Genomic DNA, 17,516 nt, shown 5'->3' with positions numbered 1-17,516 from the left:
TTTGTTTGGGGTTCTGTTATGTTTTATTAAAGTTGCAAGTTTTATATTCTATGCACATGTGTGTACATTCTTGCCCAAGTCAGAAAGTTTTCGATTTAAACTCTGCTCCACATTCTTGGGTGTACGATCCAGGCTGACACTTGAGTTTAGTACTGAGAATGTGCTGTGTTCCCACATATGATTTAAACCAAGAATCTATTTAGTTCTCAGATGAAGGTAATAAATATCCCATCCCATTGCACTGTTTGAAACTGAGCAGAGCTGCTCTCCTTGGTGTCAAGCTACCAGTGGACAGAAAATGTGGTTATTGACTTTCATGCTGGGTATAAACGAGCAGGAATCAGCTTTGCGTATCTCCAGATTAAAATGTCAAGACTGCTAGCTGTCAAACAGATATTATTTGGCCAGTATCTCTTTGCTTTTTGTAGACTCAAGTTGTACACAAATTATCTGTTTTGTTTTCCCACATTACAACAGTAATTACACCAGGAAGTATTCATTTCCTATAACTCTAGGAGATCTCAAGATCATGCAAACTGCTGTATCTCTCTACCTTTGCAATTGCTGAAGATTTTGTATTTGCACACAGCACCTTTCAGCTTTATCCCATTATACATTTCCCTTGGGACAAATTCCCTTTTCTGAAAATCTAACAAAATCTGTCCAGGTGAATGTGGCACATATAGTCTCTCCCCTAATTATCTGCATACTCCCAACTCAGCAATATGACACAAGACACAGGGTGTTACTATTATAAATATGGATGTTTATTACGAAATACAGAAGTATAGAGAGGAGAGTTTCAAATGGAGACTGAACTGTACCTATGCTCCCTGGTGCTGTTAACTCCTGTCAGCATCTAACCTCCCCACTCAAAAGCTGCAAATGATTTTGACTCCCAAATGTAACTTCGCAGGTGATTGATTTGTAGAACTATAATATATTCTTAACCTAGCATAGCATATTCTCAAATGCTCTAAATGTGTATTGCATTAATTTTTAATGCAATAAGTTGTATTTTGTAGTATATTTTGTTGCATTGAAAACTAGTGCAGTACGTACTGTAACATTTTTTGAAAATTGTGGTTTTAATATTCATGGGATGTGGACATTAATGGCACTGCTAGCATTTGTTATCCATTCCTAATTGCCTCTGAACTGAGGAGGCAATTGAGAGTCAACCACAAGGGAAAGTCTATTCAATATATTGCAGTAACAGGACCACCTAAATTGGTCATTTAAAATATTAATCTCCAGAAATACTGACCAATTTAGTGCAGTATTTACTATAATTGGATAGATATACTTACTTTTGAAAAAATATATAATTTTGAGCAAAATACGAGATCAATTGGAATTGGCACTTTTCTTGGATCAGCAGCTTTCCCCACTTTGAAATGCTGCATTTCTATACTGGAGGGGCAAAGTTCTGTTTGCACCCAGGCCTAAATTTACCTGGAGTAGATCTCGGTTCTGGTGGGGTTGACTGGGTGGAGGCTGAGGGAGTGTTTCCTTTAATGGGCATATCTGGAGCTAGAGTACATAGTTTTGGAATAATGGGTTATCGATTTAAGATAGATGAGGCAGAATTTCTTCTGAGGGTTGTGATTCTTTGGGATTCTTTACTTTGAGAACTTGCATGGTAGAATCAATAAACAAATTCAAGGCAGAGGTTGACAAACATTTCAACTACAAAGGAGTTGAGGGAAAGGAGAGAGAGGAAAATTGGATCAGCCATCATATTAAACAGTAAAGCAGGTCAAGGGGCCATTTAGCATAATGCTGCTCTTGTTTCTTATTCTTTATGCTTGTTAACTGCTGGAGTATTTTTCTTGTGAAATATTTCAGGTATTCAACAGTTCTTTTTAACTGGTTATCAACTTTTTTCTATATTGAAGGATCATTTGCATTTGTACCCAGAAGCTTATTTTATTTTCCCTAACCTTTCAGGCCGTCATTATGGAGCAGTGAGCTGTGAAGGCTGTAAAGGCTTCTTCAAAAGGAGTATAAGGAAGAACTTGGTGTATGTCTGCAGAGGGTCAAAGGACTGTGTGATTAACAAACACCACAGAAACCGCTGCCAGTACTGTCGGTTGCAGAGATGCCTGGCACTAGGAATGAAACAGGATTGTAAGTGAAGGCCTGAACTTCCAGCTGATAATATCTTTAGCCCATTCAATTATTTAATTGTAAATTGTTGACAGCATTTGCTTTTTCAATAGCTGTTCAGTGTGAACGGAAACCAATTGAAGTTTCTCGAGAAAAGTCTGCGAACTGCGCAGCTTCAACTGAAAAGATTTACATCAGGAAGGATTTGCGTAGTCCTTTGGCTGCGACACCAACCTTTGTAACAGACAAGGAAAGTGCAAGGTACCGTCCTCAGTTGGAGGGTAATTAATCTGGGGAAGAAATAGAAAGTTGTAACACCAATCCAATTTGGGCACCAAGGTAACCAAAACTGGTGTTGGAGAAGGGTTGTATTTTTTAAAAAATGTTGCTTTTATTAATAGGAATTGTGTTTGACTTTAAATTAGTTGTAATGTTGAAGGTAGTTCAACCTCTTTAAGGAAAACATTTGTTATGAAGTAAACAATGTAGTGATTTTTCAAAGCTTACGTTGCCTAAAATAGTACACTCTCTACTGTGGATTTCCTTCCCAATTTGTGTACACCTAATCGATTTCAAACAGAAGGAAAATCTAATTTTGAAGGTGACTTTGTAACATTATTGTACGTTGCCAGTAAACTGAAAAATGAGATTACTCCCATAGAGTAGCCAATTTATTCAGAGTACCCAACCACTCAAGTATTGGGAAAGAGATACTGCTGTTGAAAGAAGGGTAGTAGTGCCAGCAGTAAGGACAAATAGGGGTAAAGTGGTGATGAGGCGATGGTATCTTATGGGTAAAAAAAAATTAATAGATTGACTTTGGAGAAGATTGAGAGGGAGTTTGTTATAAAAGTGCAAATGCTTTCAATTTTTTGTTTCACAAAGATCTGGAGGCCTTTTAGAGCCAGGAATGCTGGTAAATATACAACAACCACTGATGAAGACAGAGAGTGCTATGCTACTCACAGCTGAGAACAAGGTATAATATGATCCAGTTTACTCTGATTTTTTATTGCCTACTGTAAATTCTATATTTGGATAAACGGTTATTGCTAACTGGTTTTTTTTATTTCAGGCTGAAACCTGTCAAGGTGATTTAAGCACTCTTGCAAATGTGGTCACATCACTTGCAAACCTAAGCAAGTCAAAGGATCTGTCCCAAAGTAGTGCTGATTTGTCAGGGATTGATGCCCTAAGTAATGGTGATGCTTCTTTATCAGAAATGCAACAAGATGACCAGTCTGCCAGTGATATTACCAGGTAATTATTTTAAAAATATACAAATTAGAAGCAAGAGTAAACTATTCAGCCCGTGAGCCTGGTCCACCATTCAATATCTGATTGCAATCTCAGCACTGCATTCCCATCTTTCCATCGTACTATTTTGCCCCCTTTCTTATTAAGAATCTTATCTACTTCTGCCTTAAAAACATTCAAAGTCTCTGTTTCCACCACCATTGACAAAGACATCTCCAAAAATTCAGGACCTCTGAGGAATATTTTGTGACATCATTGTCTTAAATGAGTGACCCCTAATTCTAGATTCTCCCACAGAAGGAAACATCCTCCCCATGTCCACCCTCTCAAGACCCCTCAGGATCTTGTGTTTTCTCTCTTTCAAGTCTAACAGATACAAGCATAGCTTGGTCAACCTTTCCTCATGACACGACCCAATTACTCTAATAAACTTCACCATAACTGCTTCCAATATATTTACATCCTTCCTTAAATAAGATGATCAATATGATGCACAGTGCTCCATTGTCCTAAATAACTGAAACGTAACCTCGCTACTTTGTATTGAATGCCCCTTGCAAATCAGGACAACATTCTGTTAGCTTTATTAATTACTGATGATCAAAAACACTGAAACAATGAGCACATTTCATTGTGGCTGTTGTAAAAATCTTTTAAGCAATATATACACTACTCCTTTGTAATCAATTAGATTTTCATGATAGTTTTATAATGTGCTGAAAAAAATTCAAATCCATGTCTTTCTGGTTATCTTGTTCAGAGATGATTGTGTAATATTATACAACCTATGATTTACAAAAGTACCTCGCCAAGTCCCTTCTCCCCTCCTTTGCAAACAAAAAGCATGATGGAAATTAATATTGAAAGTAAGTGAACCTAAAGTAGTTAAAGTAAAAGCAAAAGAAATGAAGCTATTCCAGGTCACTTAAATAAAACTGAAATCACCATTCTAAATTATGCTGGTGAGCTAGAGGCTTAATTTCAAAAGTTATCTTACAGCACTGGAGTGTAACCCCCCTTCAATCAGATGATTTCTTTATTTGTGCTGCATTACTGGCTTTTTGACATTTGTTACGCAGAAATAAGCCTGGCAAAGTTACATGGATAAAATGTGTCTGCATTTTCTGACCATTGGTGTTTCAGGGCATTTGATACACTTGCAAAAGCACTAAATCCCGCAGAGGGATCAGCTGTTCAGAACTCAGCAGAGTGCATGGATACCTCGGGCACCAATATCCAGCTTATTAGTGGAGAGCAGTCCCTTCCTATTGTTGAGATTGAGGGTCCTCTTCTCAGTGATGTGCATGTTGCTTTCAAGGTATGGTTTTGTCCATTGCTTGTTCATTCAAATTATGGGATCTTAAGATTCTTCATTGTTGCATTGCTTTTATTGTTTCTTATGAAGCCTATGGCAGGGCTAAATTTTAGGACACCTTTCAGTATTTCTGATTCAAACATAATTTCTGAGTTTTCAGAAGGCATGCGGCAGGCATTTACCATCCTGTTGCCATTGTATGCCAGGCGCGCTGAAATCCTTTGTTTGCCTTTTAAACTATATTTCAGAATTCCAAAATCCCCTACCAGTTTTTCGTATGTAGTTCTGTGTTCTGCTGTGGACACTCATTTGAATAAGTTAATGAAACTCTCCAATGCTTGGAGTGGCTGAGGTGTAGAAGGTTACATTTAAAAAGCCAGGTAACATGAAGGGTACACGATTATATGGATAAGTGGCTAAGGCTTGTGTGGAATATAAACAGTGGTATAGAACTACTAGGTTGAGTGGCCTTGTTTCTGTGCTATAAACTTCAGTGGATTTCTGTGTCGAATTTAAAGTAACTTTTATAGTAGGGATAATGCTCTAAATTGAAGCCAATGGACGTGATTTTATAAATGTGATGGTCAAATGTTCTGTCAGAAAGAAGAGGGAGGTGCATATCTGTCAGACCTTTTCGATCCCAACTTTAATACAAACCCTAAGGGTTGGAAGCATTCCGTAAGAAGTTTGATTGAGACCTAAGATAATGGCAAGTACAGAGTTTAGTCATTGAAATCTGTAAAGACAGTTGCATCACTTACTTTGTTCATTATGAACATGGTTAACACGATAATGTAATTGGGATAGTCAGGAAGTTTTTAAAAATGTTGCGTCTTAATCACACCCTTTATCAACAATAGTGGAATACTTGTATTTTGAAGGGAAAGGGGAGGGGTAGGATGGGGAATTGATAGGAATGTGGCAAGGTGAGGGGGGAAGGGAGAGTGGGAGGAGAGTTGGGGAGTGCAGAGGGAGAGGAATGGGGGGGCTGGGGGTTTCAGCAGGGAAGGAATCAGACTTGGTACCTTATGATCAATCTGTTTGATTGCCCCTTTACCTCTTTCCATCCTCCTTCCTTCCCAGTTCCAATTTTGGAAATAATTGTCAATTATTAATAGCTGATCTCATAATGGTACATATCCCCATTTAGATTTGTCAGATCTGTTTCCAAGACTGCATTTTTAACCTTCCAAATACATTAGGGTTATTATAATAAGCAGAACCTTTGCTGTGTTCCCAAGCTGTCTCATCCCAACCCAGTTACCTGATTCACCAAAAGGCTTTGCAACTCTTGTGTCTATTTGCACCTCAGTTACTCCTTATTGGAGATTGTGGATCAAGCTGCATGCCTACTCAGCCCATACCCAGAAATGACCACAACCAGACCATGGTGTATTTGGGGTAAATCCTTAGTCAAGTGAGAAGAATAATGCAAGCTTGCCAATGTTTCCCTTAATAGCCTTTGAAAGAAGGAATTTTGTATCTCTGTGTAGCTTTTTTTTATGATCTCAGGACATCACAGAACACATTATAGGCAACTAAATATTTTTGTGCTGTAAATGGATTTAGTGTTATGTTGCAACCCTCAATATCCCAATGAATTAATCGGACAATAAATCGGTGGTATTGGTTGAGGAATTGGTCAGGATGCTGGGAGGATTCCCCTATAGTTAAGTCAGGTGGTGTCCTTGTACCTTTCACATCTGAAACAGCTGGATGCAGTTCTCACACATGCCAGCTCATTGAGAGGCATCACTGATTTGAAGTGTTGGTTTATTAGGCTACTTGAACTATTTCAGTTCCCTAATTTTTCATCAAACTCACTGAAGAATGAGGCGTGGGATGCTTAGCTACACCACTTGGATTTTCTTGATCGGTGCATCCAATTTTGATAATGGAGACTTAATCTCTAGATTTAGGTAGTCTTGGCTAATCCCAAAATTTATAAGTAAGATTGTTTAAACCTTTTCCATCTATTTAAATTGTGAATTGCACAATAATAGACATATTAACATGGGATTAGTTATAACCTTTTTGATTTAATCTTATTTTTGTATTGTATAACATCGCCACTGCCTTTTCTATTTTACCATCTTGTATCTCTCGTATTAGGTCCCTTGAAATTCCTCATTAGACAGCTTGGGCTCTAAGGGTTGTGGTTCCTGACACAACCAGCAGTTTTGGCTTGTACTGCTTATATAATTCCCAGTGCTACAGAGTTAAGAGTGTGCCCCTGTTGCTGTATGTTAAAGGCATTGCTTCTGAGTGTGCAGTAGTTAATTATAACAGCAGCCTTGAGACTAATGGGTTTGGCATTTGTCGCTTGTGTACTTGTGGTTGCACATCATGTAATGCTATGGGGAAGAAAAGTGAAGGCTGTCCTATCAAGATGTCCCATGTCCTGCATAAATGGTGTAATAGATCCAAATACCTATTCAACTAATCTGAATTTAGAAGTTATGAGAAATCAACTAGATTGTTGTCAAGAACATGATTTGTTTTTATTAATGTTGCGACTGCAAACTGAAATTCCTTTACCACAGAAGGAAATTTTGCACTAATAGAATAACTTGATGTTAAAGTTCTTGTTTGCTATCTACAGTTAACAATGCCGTCACCAATGCCAGAGTACCTGAATGTGCACTACATCTGCGAGTCTGCTTCAAGATTACTGTTCCTTTCCATGCATTGGGCAAGGTCTATTCCAGCCTTCCAGGCTCTTGGGTTAGTGATCGAGTTTTAACAATCTTGTATTTCAATTTGTCATTTAGAGCTTATTGAGACATGTATGTGCAGTGTTCCCATGCCATGAGCTACATTGTACAGTTTTGATCTTTTGTCTGTAGATCTGGCTTGTCTTTGTCAGGCCACTACTCATGATTTCATTCAGATTATTTGCTGGAATTTGCTTGTAAATTTCAGGATCCAGATTAATACTTGACAGTGTAACTATATATTTGTATCTCTTTTTGACAGATAAATTAGCTAAACTTTTATATATTCAAGCAAATCTATTATTGTTTTCAAGTACCTTTTTAAAAGAAGGAATCAGTTGTGGCAACTAATATTACTGGGTATCATTAGTGAAAGCATCGCAGGGACTCAACCTCTGACTTCGTGCTCAGAAAGATGTCTCTGTTCTAAAAGGGATATGAAAGATCTATGGTCGTTGAACAGTTTTATGAACAAATCTGTTTCTGTGAGCAAATGCATATATAAAACATAAGCATCTGTTCTAAATTAGTTAACGGCATATTTATGCCCCTTTGTATATCTTTAGGAAGCAAATTGTTCAGCATACTTGCTGGATTAGTTGTCTTCCATATTCCATGTAAAAGAAAGAATGTGTATTTATCAGGCTTAAGGACAGCTTTTATCCCACTGTGATAAGACTATTGAACGGTTCCCTTATATGATGAGATTGACTCTGACCTCACGATCTACCTTGTTGTGACCTTGCACCTTATTGCACTGCACTTTCTCTGTAGCTGTGACACTTTACTCTGTACTGTTATTGTTTTTACCTGTACCACCTCAATGCACTCTGTACTAACCCAATGTAACTGCACTGTGCAATGAATTGACCTGTACGATTGGTATGCAAGACAGTTTTTCCACTGTACCTCAGTACAAGTGACAATAATAAACTGATACCAATAAATAAGATGAATCTTCTGATACATTTTTGTATCACGTTAATAAACTACCATGTGCTTCTTGGTGACTTTCTCCAAGTGACTGTTCTGTGGAGTTGCAGAACTTGTTCATGTCATTCTAGGCGGTCATGAAACAGAATCTGTTTCAATTAAGATTGGCAAAGCTGGAGTGAGTGTCAGTAATTTATTTTTTGGCATTGGAAGCCTAGTGTGAATAACAACAATAATAATCCAAGAGTTTAGTAAGCTTTCAGGATGGTGAAGAGGAACCTTGACGAAAATTTGCAAGGCTTAGTTGGTAATGACTGAAAGGGTAACAGAATGGAAAAAGCCAGAGGAAGGATGAAGTGGTTTCTGAGAGGTGAAGGTACAGGAGGTGAAGCAGTATAGTGAAACAGGACTCAAAGCTGGGATATGCTGACATGCATAAATACAGATATATATTTATCCAGTAGACAAATATAGGCTGTATTATGCATGTCAAAATAGTACATAGTCATAAAATCATGGAGCTCATAAACAGGCCCTTCAGCCCAACATGTCCATACAGATAAACAATCTGCTGGAAGAACTCTCAGCTGGTCAAGCAACATCTGTGGGAGGTAAGGAATTGTCAACGTTTCGGGACCTGATGCAGGGTTTCAACCCGAAACGTCAGCAATTCCTTTCTTCCCACAGATGCTGCTCAACCCACTGAGTTCTTCCAGCAGATTGTGTGTTGCTCCAGATCCCAGCATCTGCAGTCTCTGGTGTCTCCATAAGTGTCTATCAGCACTAATCCCATTTATCACCAATTGCTCCATAGCCTTCCATAGAGGCTGCAATGGACAACAGCTTCGTACTGTCTATCCTATTTATGCCCCTCTATATTTTTGTATGCCTCTCAGGTTTCATCCCTCCATCGGCCTCCTCCACTCCAAGGTAAACAAATCCAGTCTATTCAGTCCCTCTTCATAACTGAAATGTTCCATCTCTGGCCAGACAACAACTTGATGAATCTCCTCTGCTTCCTCTCCAGTGCAAATCCATCCATCCTTCCTTCCTATAGTGTGGTGAGCAGAACTGCGCACAGTACTCCAGCTGTGCCCGAACCATTGTTCTATAAAGTTGTACCGTAACCTCTCTGCTTTTATATTCTGTCCCCTGGCTAATGAAGACAAGCAATCCATATGCTTTCTCAGTGCCGGAGCGTGGCGAGTCTTTGCAAGCTGCCTCCTGGAGATCCACTCATCAATTCCATTATAATCATTCCACTCTTTTAAATCTAAGTTCTATGTCTCTAAGAAGTAGTACGATAAGATGGACTCTTGACCTCAATCTACCTTATGACCTTGCACCTTACTGTCTACCTGCACTGCACTTTCTCTGTAACTGTTACACTTTATTCTGCATTCTGTATTGTTTTACCTTGTACTACCTCAATTCACTGTGTAATGAATTGACCTGTATGAACGGTATGCAATACAAGTTTTTCACTGTACTTGGGTGCATGTGACAATAAAAAAACAATTTATCTTATTTACTTGTGCTGCCACCTTCATGGATCTTTGAACTAGTACACCAATGTCTCCGGACTCCCTTGTGCCCTACCATTAATTTTTTATGTCCTCCCAAACTACATTGTCTCACACTTACCAGGATTAACTTCCATCTGCCATTGTTCTTCCTATCTTACCAACTTGATATCGTCCTGTAGCCTGGGACTAACCTCCTCACTATCAACAACATAAGTTATTGTATCATCCAAATCATAAAGATTATAACAAACAATGAGGGCCCCAGCACCAATACCTGTGGTACACCACTAGTCAGAGCTTTCTCATTGCGAAAGGAACCCTCCACCATCACCTGCTTCCTATTAACAAGCCAGTTTTGGATCCAATTTGCCAACATGTTGTGGATCCCGTGGGCTGTAACCTTTTTGGACCAGTTTCTCGTGAGAATTTGTCAAAGGCCTTACTGTGTGCTTGATCATGGGTACCTGTCGTTATCTCTTTGAAAAAATTCATATTGATCAGACAGGATCTCCATCTAACAGTTTATTTAAGAAGTTATTGGATAATTAAAAAATGTAATTTGTATACTATATAATATTATTTCTTTATCACGATTTTATTAAGGATTAAGAATTTTAAATTGTTTCTTTCCACAGGCCAGACAATAATACAGCTTTGGTACGAGCTTGTTGGAATGAACTCTTTACACTTGGTCTTGCCCAGTGTTCCCAAGTGATGAATTTATCAACCATACTCACTGCAATCGTTAACCATCTGCAGACAAGTCTCCAGCAAGGTTGGCAGGGAGCTAATCTTCAAACGGTTGATTCATGTGTGTTCTGAAATGCTGTATCATAGAATAATAGAGCATGTGTGTGTCGTGATATTCTGTGTGTGTTGTGAAAATGCTGTATCATAGAGTAATGTGGCATCTAAAATGCTGCTCTCATTAATAGTGCATGTGTACTTTGAAGTGCTGTACCGTGGAGTTCAGAGCATGTGTATGCTATCTTTGAAACGTTGTATCACGGTGTAATGAGGCATGTGTGGGCTCTGGTGCTATACCATGAAGTGACAGAGCCCATCTCTGCACTGAAATACTGTATCATTGAGTAATACAGAAAATGAAAATGTTTGTATTATAAATGCATGATAGTCTAAATCAGGAATTATGCAAATATAAAGAATAGTGGAAGTCAAAACTGGCGTAGAGCATAAACTAAAGGGGGCTATAAAGGAGGTAATAGGAATTTTTAAAACGGAAGTTTAAAAGTTGTGCAGGATACAAAGGACATTTCAGGTTTTTTTTTAAAAAGAATGGAGCTGGTGAATAGATTTGGTGATATGAGCTTTTAAAGATGTAATTGAGAAAACAGAAATGATGAACATCCTAAATAATTGTTTTGCATCAGACTGCTCAGTAGAGGAGGATGATAAAGGAATAGACATGAATAAAGCAAAGTGGAGAGGAAATTGTTTTTTTTCCAATTTCCTTTAATATTAGATCTAATAATGAGACTACTATGGACAAATTACCAGGGCCTGAAGGTCTCCAGCCAGGAGTGTTCAAAGTAGAAAATGTACTTCCTGTAATCCCAACCTCCTAAAAATCTTTTGATTCGGGAATCGTTAAGTGGAAGTCTGAAGTCATTTCGTTGTTTTAGAGGAGGTCACTAATCTGGCAGATAAGTGTCTATGTATGTTACATTTGTGTTTTTCCAGTAAACAATACATTTCCACAGAAGAAATGTAAGAAATTAGGGTGCATGGAATTTGAGGCAATTAATTAGCATAGATAGGAAATTATTTAAGGTAGGAGGTAGAAGAAATGGGCATATATTCCAAATGGCTAAATCTGACCAGTGGAGTTCCCCAAGGATCTGCTCTGGGATGACAACTTTTTGCTGTATTTGTAAATGACTTGGCTGAAGGAATAGAGAGCCATATTTCCAAGTTAGCTGATGACACCAAATTGGGTGACATGGGTAAGTGTAGTAGGGGGAGCAGGAAGTTGCCACCGAATATTGGTAAAATTCTGGTCAATGGAGTTCAATGTGAGAAGAACGAGGTCATTCACTTTGGACTAGAAAAAAAAATTGCCTTTCATTTCAAAGTGAGTGAAATGATAGTGGGTGGAGGCTATACCACACATGTATTTAATGCTAGAGACAGGATTCATTTCTGGGCATTGTACCTGGTGGTACAGGTTCACCTGAATGATAACAGCTGAAATAGTCACATTATGAGAGCAGAATAGCTCCGTGTTTCCCTCTGTAGGACTGATCTTATTGAGGTGTTGGAAAATGATTAAAAGATTTGATAAATAAAGAGAAACTATTTTTGCAGGCAGGTTTAGAACAAGGAGGATCGTCATAAAGTTAGAGGCCATTCGAGGATGAGCTCGGAAAACACACTTCACCTGGTGGAGATCTGACACTCCACTTCCCACCTGATCTCCCGAGAAATAATCCTCCTTGTTCCTGTCAGTTGAAATCTGGGAATTTTGTTAAGGCAGCATTAGAGAATGAAGGTGGGAAGATGTAATGAAGACATAGATTAGCCATGATCTTATTGGATGCCTGAACAGGTTCAGAGGACAACTGTTTTCATGGCACATTTCATGATCTTGAGGGAGAATGCCTAGCAGCCAAATGATATGTCCCTTCTGTGAGCTGCATAAAGCAGTGATGGAACTCGGGGATGTTTCTGTAGTTTGCCTTGCACTAACCTGTGAATCCAGTTTTCCTCTTTCATTGTAATGTTACTGAGAGAACTGTGTGACTGGGGAACCTACAAAGTGCTCAAGTCCAGAAGTGTTTTACACCCAATGAAATGCTTTGTTAGTCACTTGTGATCCAGAAAACACAGCAGACAATTTAAGCATAGCAAGCACCCTGTGTCTGTGATATCGATGAAGGGATAAATATAGGACAGTAGAGAGAACCTCCCTGACGTTCTTTGCAAAAAAAAAAATCTCATGATACTATATCATTTGCCTAGAAGCACAGTGGAAACCTTAGTTTAACACCTCTTCTGGAAGTCAGGACCTTTGAGAGTATACCACTCCCTCGGTATAGTGAAATATCGGTATAGACTTTTAGGCTCAAGTCTCTTGATTGGGACAAACCCCCCACAATATGCTCAGATGGGTGAATGCTACAAAGTGAGTGACAGCTGACAGCAGGTTCCATTCCCCGAAGGTTGTTAATGAAACAGTTGTGGTTATTGCAGCTATCCAGCATGCTTAAAGTTACTTTTCTGACGGTAGCTCCAAACATATGATATTCAGTTGCACTACTTGCTATGATGGGGCTTGAACTCGCAGCTTGTGGGCAGCTGGTATAGTTCTGCAGCCACTGGGTCATCGTACCTGTTTAAAAATTAAGGACCAAGGGTTAAAAATGTTTTGAGTTACTGTGAAAGTACAGCTCTCCCCCAGTTATTTACTTAACAAATCTTTGCTCCAACAAAGGACTTCATTCGATTTAACTTGTCACTTGGCAAAGATTTTATTGCTCCAAGGAAAAGTAGGGAACGCGTTTGTCTTTCAAACATGGGCCCTTAAAAGTATCATTTTAACTTTCTTTTTTGACTGGATTTATGGGAAGGAGTCTGTTCAATAAATAGCTATTTAAAATGGGGAGTGGGTGGGAGTAAGACTCCATTTGCACTCTTCTATCTGGTAGCAATGGCTATTCAATGAACAATCTGTGTGCCTTGGCTTGTCAAAACAAGCATGGTTTGCCTTTGACTGCATCCTTCCTGGCAGGAGATTGACTAGTTTCTGACTTTTCTCACCATCCACAGCAGCTAGTATACCCCACAAAATTTAAGGGTTTACTATACCTGCTGCTACACGAATGTTTGCATAACTAAAGGTTCTTTAGCAGCCTAACCTCCTCTGTTAACCGTGGGAGAGCTGTGCAGCAAATTAACTTCCACTTGCATGAAGGAAGAAATATTGATGTCAATTTATTATTTCAATTACTGGGAAATGTTTGTCATTAGTGCAGTGGGGTAAGGTTAGTGTCCAGTACTATATTGTAAGTATTTGGATTTTGCATGTTTTAAGAAGACTGGGAGCTCCCATTCTCAAGTTGGGAGGCTGCAAGAGGACACCTGGGGAAAATGCAGGAGAATTTCACAGGAAATTAATATAGTCTCTGTGAACAGAATAATGGGGTGGGGGAGAAATCAGTGCAGCAGTTAAGAATTGATTGTTCCCATTTTGTAATGAGGATTTTGTTCTATTTAATCAGTTTATTTTGAGTGAGTCATGGTGATATTTTTTGTTTTTAATAAACAGATAAATTGTCAGCAGACCGCGTGAAAGTGGTGATGGAGCATATCTGGAAACTGCAGGAGTTCTGTAACAGCATGGTTAAACTATCTCTGGATGGATACGAGTATGCCTATCTGAAGGCAATTGTCCTCTTTAGTCCAGGTGAAGAAAGTTTGAATCTATATAAAGACAATCTGACCAAAATAGTGTGTGACTTCCTAAAATCTGCTCGAACTTTACAGCACCAACTGTGGCCATTTTATGCGTGGGTTAGCTCTCTGGAACCTTTCCCGGACCTATCTCACTAAGTCCCATTCCCTTCATACTTCTCTAGGCTACTTCAAATTCCCCCAATTTAACTATTTGTCCACTTCCCTTTTTGAAAGCAGCAGCAGCAAAACATTTCACATCATCAGAACATTTTGCTGAACTTTCTATTTTTTTTCCTGAGAATGGTAGAAAAGCAAAAAATCTCAAGGCTGGACTTTTATACAGTCACAAAAGTGAACATTGAAAATATTTGCATTTAACAGTAAAATAACCTGGTAATTTTCACTCACCTAAGGATTAATATTTTAATGTTTCCATTGCAGTGCACTTCCTCTGTAACTGTGACAGTTTACTCTGTACTGTTATTGTTTTTACCTGTACTACATCAATGCACTCTGTACTAACTCAATGTAACTGCACTGTGTAATGAATTGACCTGTACGATTGGTTTGTAAGACAAGATTTTCACTGTACCTCGGTACAAGTGACAATAATATACCAATAGATGTTAAATTGGTTATTCCTGTTTGGGAACTTGTTCAGGAAATGACATTAACTCAACTGACTTTATAGGAAAATTAAATGGTTTATTGATCCACGCATGTTTTCAGAAAATGAATACATCTACAGATGTGTACAAGTGTAGATTTTCTAAGTTAGTCATCCAGGCATAGGTTTTCATGTATACAGAGAGCAAATCATAATAATAGAGGGTAAAGTGCCCATTTTGCATGTTAGTTTTAATGTAAATTGGTTTATTATTGTCACATGTACTGAGGTACAGTGAAAAACTTTGTTTTGCATGCCATCCATACAGATCATTTTGTCACATCGTACATTGAAGTAGTACAAGGGAAAAACAACAGAATGCAGTGTTACAGTGAACGTGCAGACAAGACAGTAAGGTGCAAGGCCATGATGAGGTAGATTTTGAGGTCAAGATTCCATCTTATCATACTAGGAACAACGTTAGATAAGCAGGCAGGCTATAAAGCAGGCCAACTTTGCCCTCTGGGCACTACTTCATCACATCTTCCTCTCAATTATCTATATTTAGCTATTGATCCCACTGACGTGAGTAAGCAGAAATGTATACTGTCCTATCCCTGCGAGATACTTTAGATCTGGAGAGTTGACAGTTTGTTCTGGATTTTATGGTACAAGTGACATTGCTCGATTTTTTTTTGGGAGGTGCGAACCTTTCTATAATCTCGGATCTTGATTTCCTTTATCCCCACTGTTGTTTTTGTGCTAGCATCAACTACAGCTGGTCTCTGTCATTTGGTAACAATGCGCCTTGGAGGAGGTTCAGCAGCAGCATAAATTGGTTCATTGTTGTCACATGTACCAAGGTGTTGTGTACAGGAAGAGGAAGAAAAGAAATTGTGTTGAAGTATTTTCACAGACAGTAAAGCATGAAGCAAAACTCTAATTTTTAGTTGACATTTTAATCATTCTGCAGACAGCAAAATAAAGATTAGGACGTACAGATGAGCTTGTGGTTGAAACTTGAAAATATCATTGACCTAGTCTTCAAAACAAAATTATTTTCAGAAGCTATGGAATTTTGAGAATTATTCCATGGGAATTATCCACCAGGCATACAATTAGTTTCTCAGGGCCTTGGCAGTGCTTACCTGCAATGGCCTAGTATTCTGTGTTTTAAAAAAAAACTTTGTTACACCTTACTTAACAGAGATCAACTTGTTGATGGTTTTTACAATAAGTACAGGAAAATAAGTTTTTATTAATTCAATAACCACAAAAAATTGCCAACACAAAGCACTGTAGGAACTCTGTGTCATGCAGCATCTATGGAGGGAAATGGACAGTCGACATTTCGGGTTGAGACCCTTCATCTGGGCTGAAAGATAGAGGGGAGAGGGCCGGTATAAAGAGGTGGGGGGAGGAATGTAGCAAGAGGTGACAGGTGGATCCAGGCGAGGAGCAGGGGTAAGCAGATGGAGGAGGATGGAAATAGCAACAGAGGCTGGGAGGTGAGAGGTGGAGGCAGCAAAGGGCTGCAGATGATGGAATCTGATAGGAGAGGAAGGTGGAGCCTGGAATTAGAGGGAGGTTGGGGGGAACCAGTGGGAGCAGTGTGTGGGTGATGGGCACAGAGGGTGGGGGAGGGGGGGCAAAGATAAGGTGATTGGGGCCAATGGATCAGGAGGAGTGAGAAAAGAAAACTGGTGGTTGGGGGCGGGGGGAGGAGTTGGAGAGGACAGAGGGGGAGCAGTTACCGAAAGTTTGAGAATTCGATGTTCATGCCGCCAGGTTGGAGACTGCCCAGGCGGAATATGAGGTGCTGTTCCTCTAATTAGCTTTGGCAGCCAAGTTCCCTCCACAGCTGCTGCCTGACCCACTGAGTTCCTCCAGCACTTTGTGTGTTGCTCCTAGTTCCAGCATCTGCAGTCGCTCGTGTCTACAAAAAAAATTGCCAATTTTGTGGACTTCAACAGGAAATCCTGTGGTAGATGAATAGCTGATAGTAATTTCACTTTTAATTAATTATGTTCAAGTTTGTCAACTCCATGGTGTAATGGTTGTGAAGAGTGAAAGCTTCTAGGTCATTCACAGCCACAAAATAGAGGCTTTATATTTTTCCTTCGGGTTATAAAGTATGAGCAGCATTTTAAGAATATTTTATTTTACTTCTGTAGACCACCCAGGCCTAATTAATGCCGCACAGATTGACAAGTTTCAAGAGAAGGCATACATGGAACTGCAGGATTATGAAGCAAAAGCCTACCCAGATGATTCTTACAGGTATGAGGAAATGTGTTCTTCACAGGCTCTGTTGCAGCAAGATTTGGATTATCTACGGGGCACTGGGTGTCAAATGTGTTTCTCAGGTGGGACTGAGATGCCACTCAATATGGGTCACATTCTCCAAAGTCATTTTGGGTATCCGAGAGTGGAAATTGGTGTCCATTTGCTATATTTTTGAGGCAGAAAACTGGTGCAGTGTGAATCAGTTTCTCAGCACAGTTTGCACCTAATCTCCATGCTGGTCTTGGCTATTGTTAGGCAATCCTGGTGGTCACTTAAAATCAACTGTGGACCAGTTTACAAACACAATGGTCCAGCAGCTACCTCAAGACTCTTCTGCAAAATATGTGGCATAATCA

The 17,516-nt window shown here is 39.1% G+C and overlaps 1 protein-coding gene across 8 annotated transcripts in view; it reads left to right on the top strand.

Annotated features, from left to right (window-relative positions):
* nr2c1 (nuclear receptor subfamily 2, group C, member 1) overlaps positions 1-17,516 on the top strand; it is a 92,794-nt gene that overhangs the window by 67,471 nt on the left and 7,807 nt on the right. For 4 of the 8 annotated variants that reach the window (XM_052033445.1, XM_052033441.1, XM_052033439.1 and 1 more), the window contains 9 exons: positions 1,951-2,130; positions 2,223-2,370; positions 2,995-3,088; positions 3,185-3,369; positions 4,510-4,684; positions 7,284-7,405; positions 10,490-10,665; positions 14,140-14,277; positions 17,049-17,154. In XM_052033445.1, the coding sequence (XP_051889405.1) occupies positions 1,951-2,130; positions 2,223-2,370; positions 2,995-3,088; positions 3,185-3,369; positions 4,510-4,684; positions 7,284-7,405; positions 10,490-10,665; positions 14,140-14,277; positions 17,049-17,154 (1,324 nt within the window). The remainder of the gene's footprint in view (positions 1-1,950; positions 2,131-2,222; positions 2,371-2,994; positions 3,089-3,184; positions 3,370-4,509; positions 4,685-7,283; positions 7,406-10,489; positions 10,666-14,139; positions 14,278-17,048; positions 17,155-17,516) is intronic. The other 4 variants (XM_052033446.1, XM_052033444.1, XM_052033442.1 and 1 more) reach the window with 1 other exon arrangement.

This window comes from Pristis pectinata, chromosome 19 (genome assembly GCF_009764475.1).
Source record: "Pristis pectinata isolate sPriPec2 chromosome 19, sPriPec2.1.pri, whole genome shotgun sequence".
Taxonomy (NCBI): domain Eukaryota; kingdom Metazoa; phylum Chordata; class Chondrichthyes; order Rhinopristiformes; family Pristidae; genus Pristis; species Pristis pectinata.
This window is presented reverse-complemented; position numbering and strand designations above follow the sequence as displayed.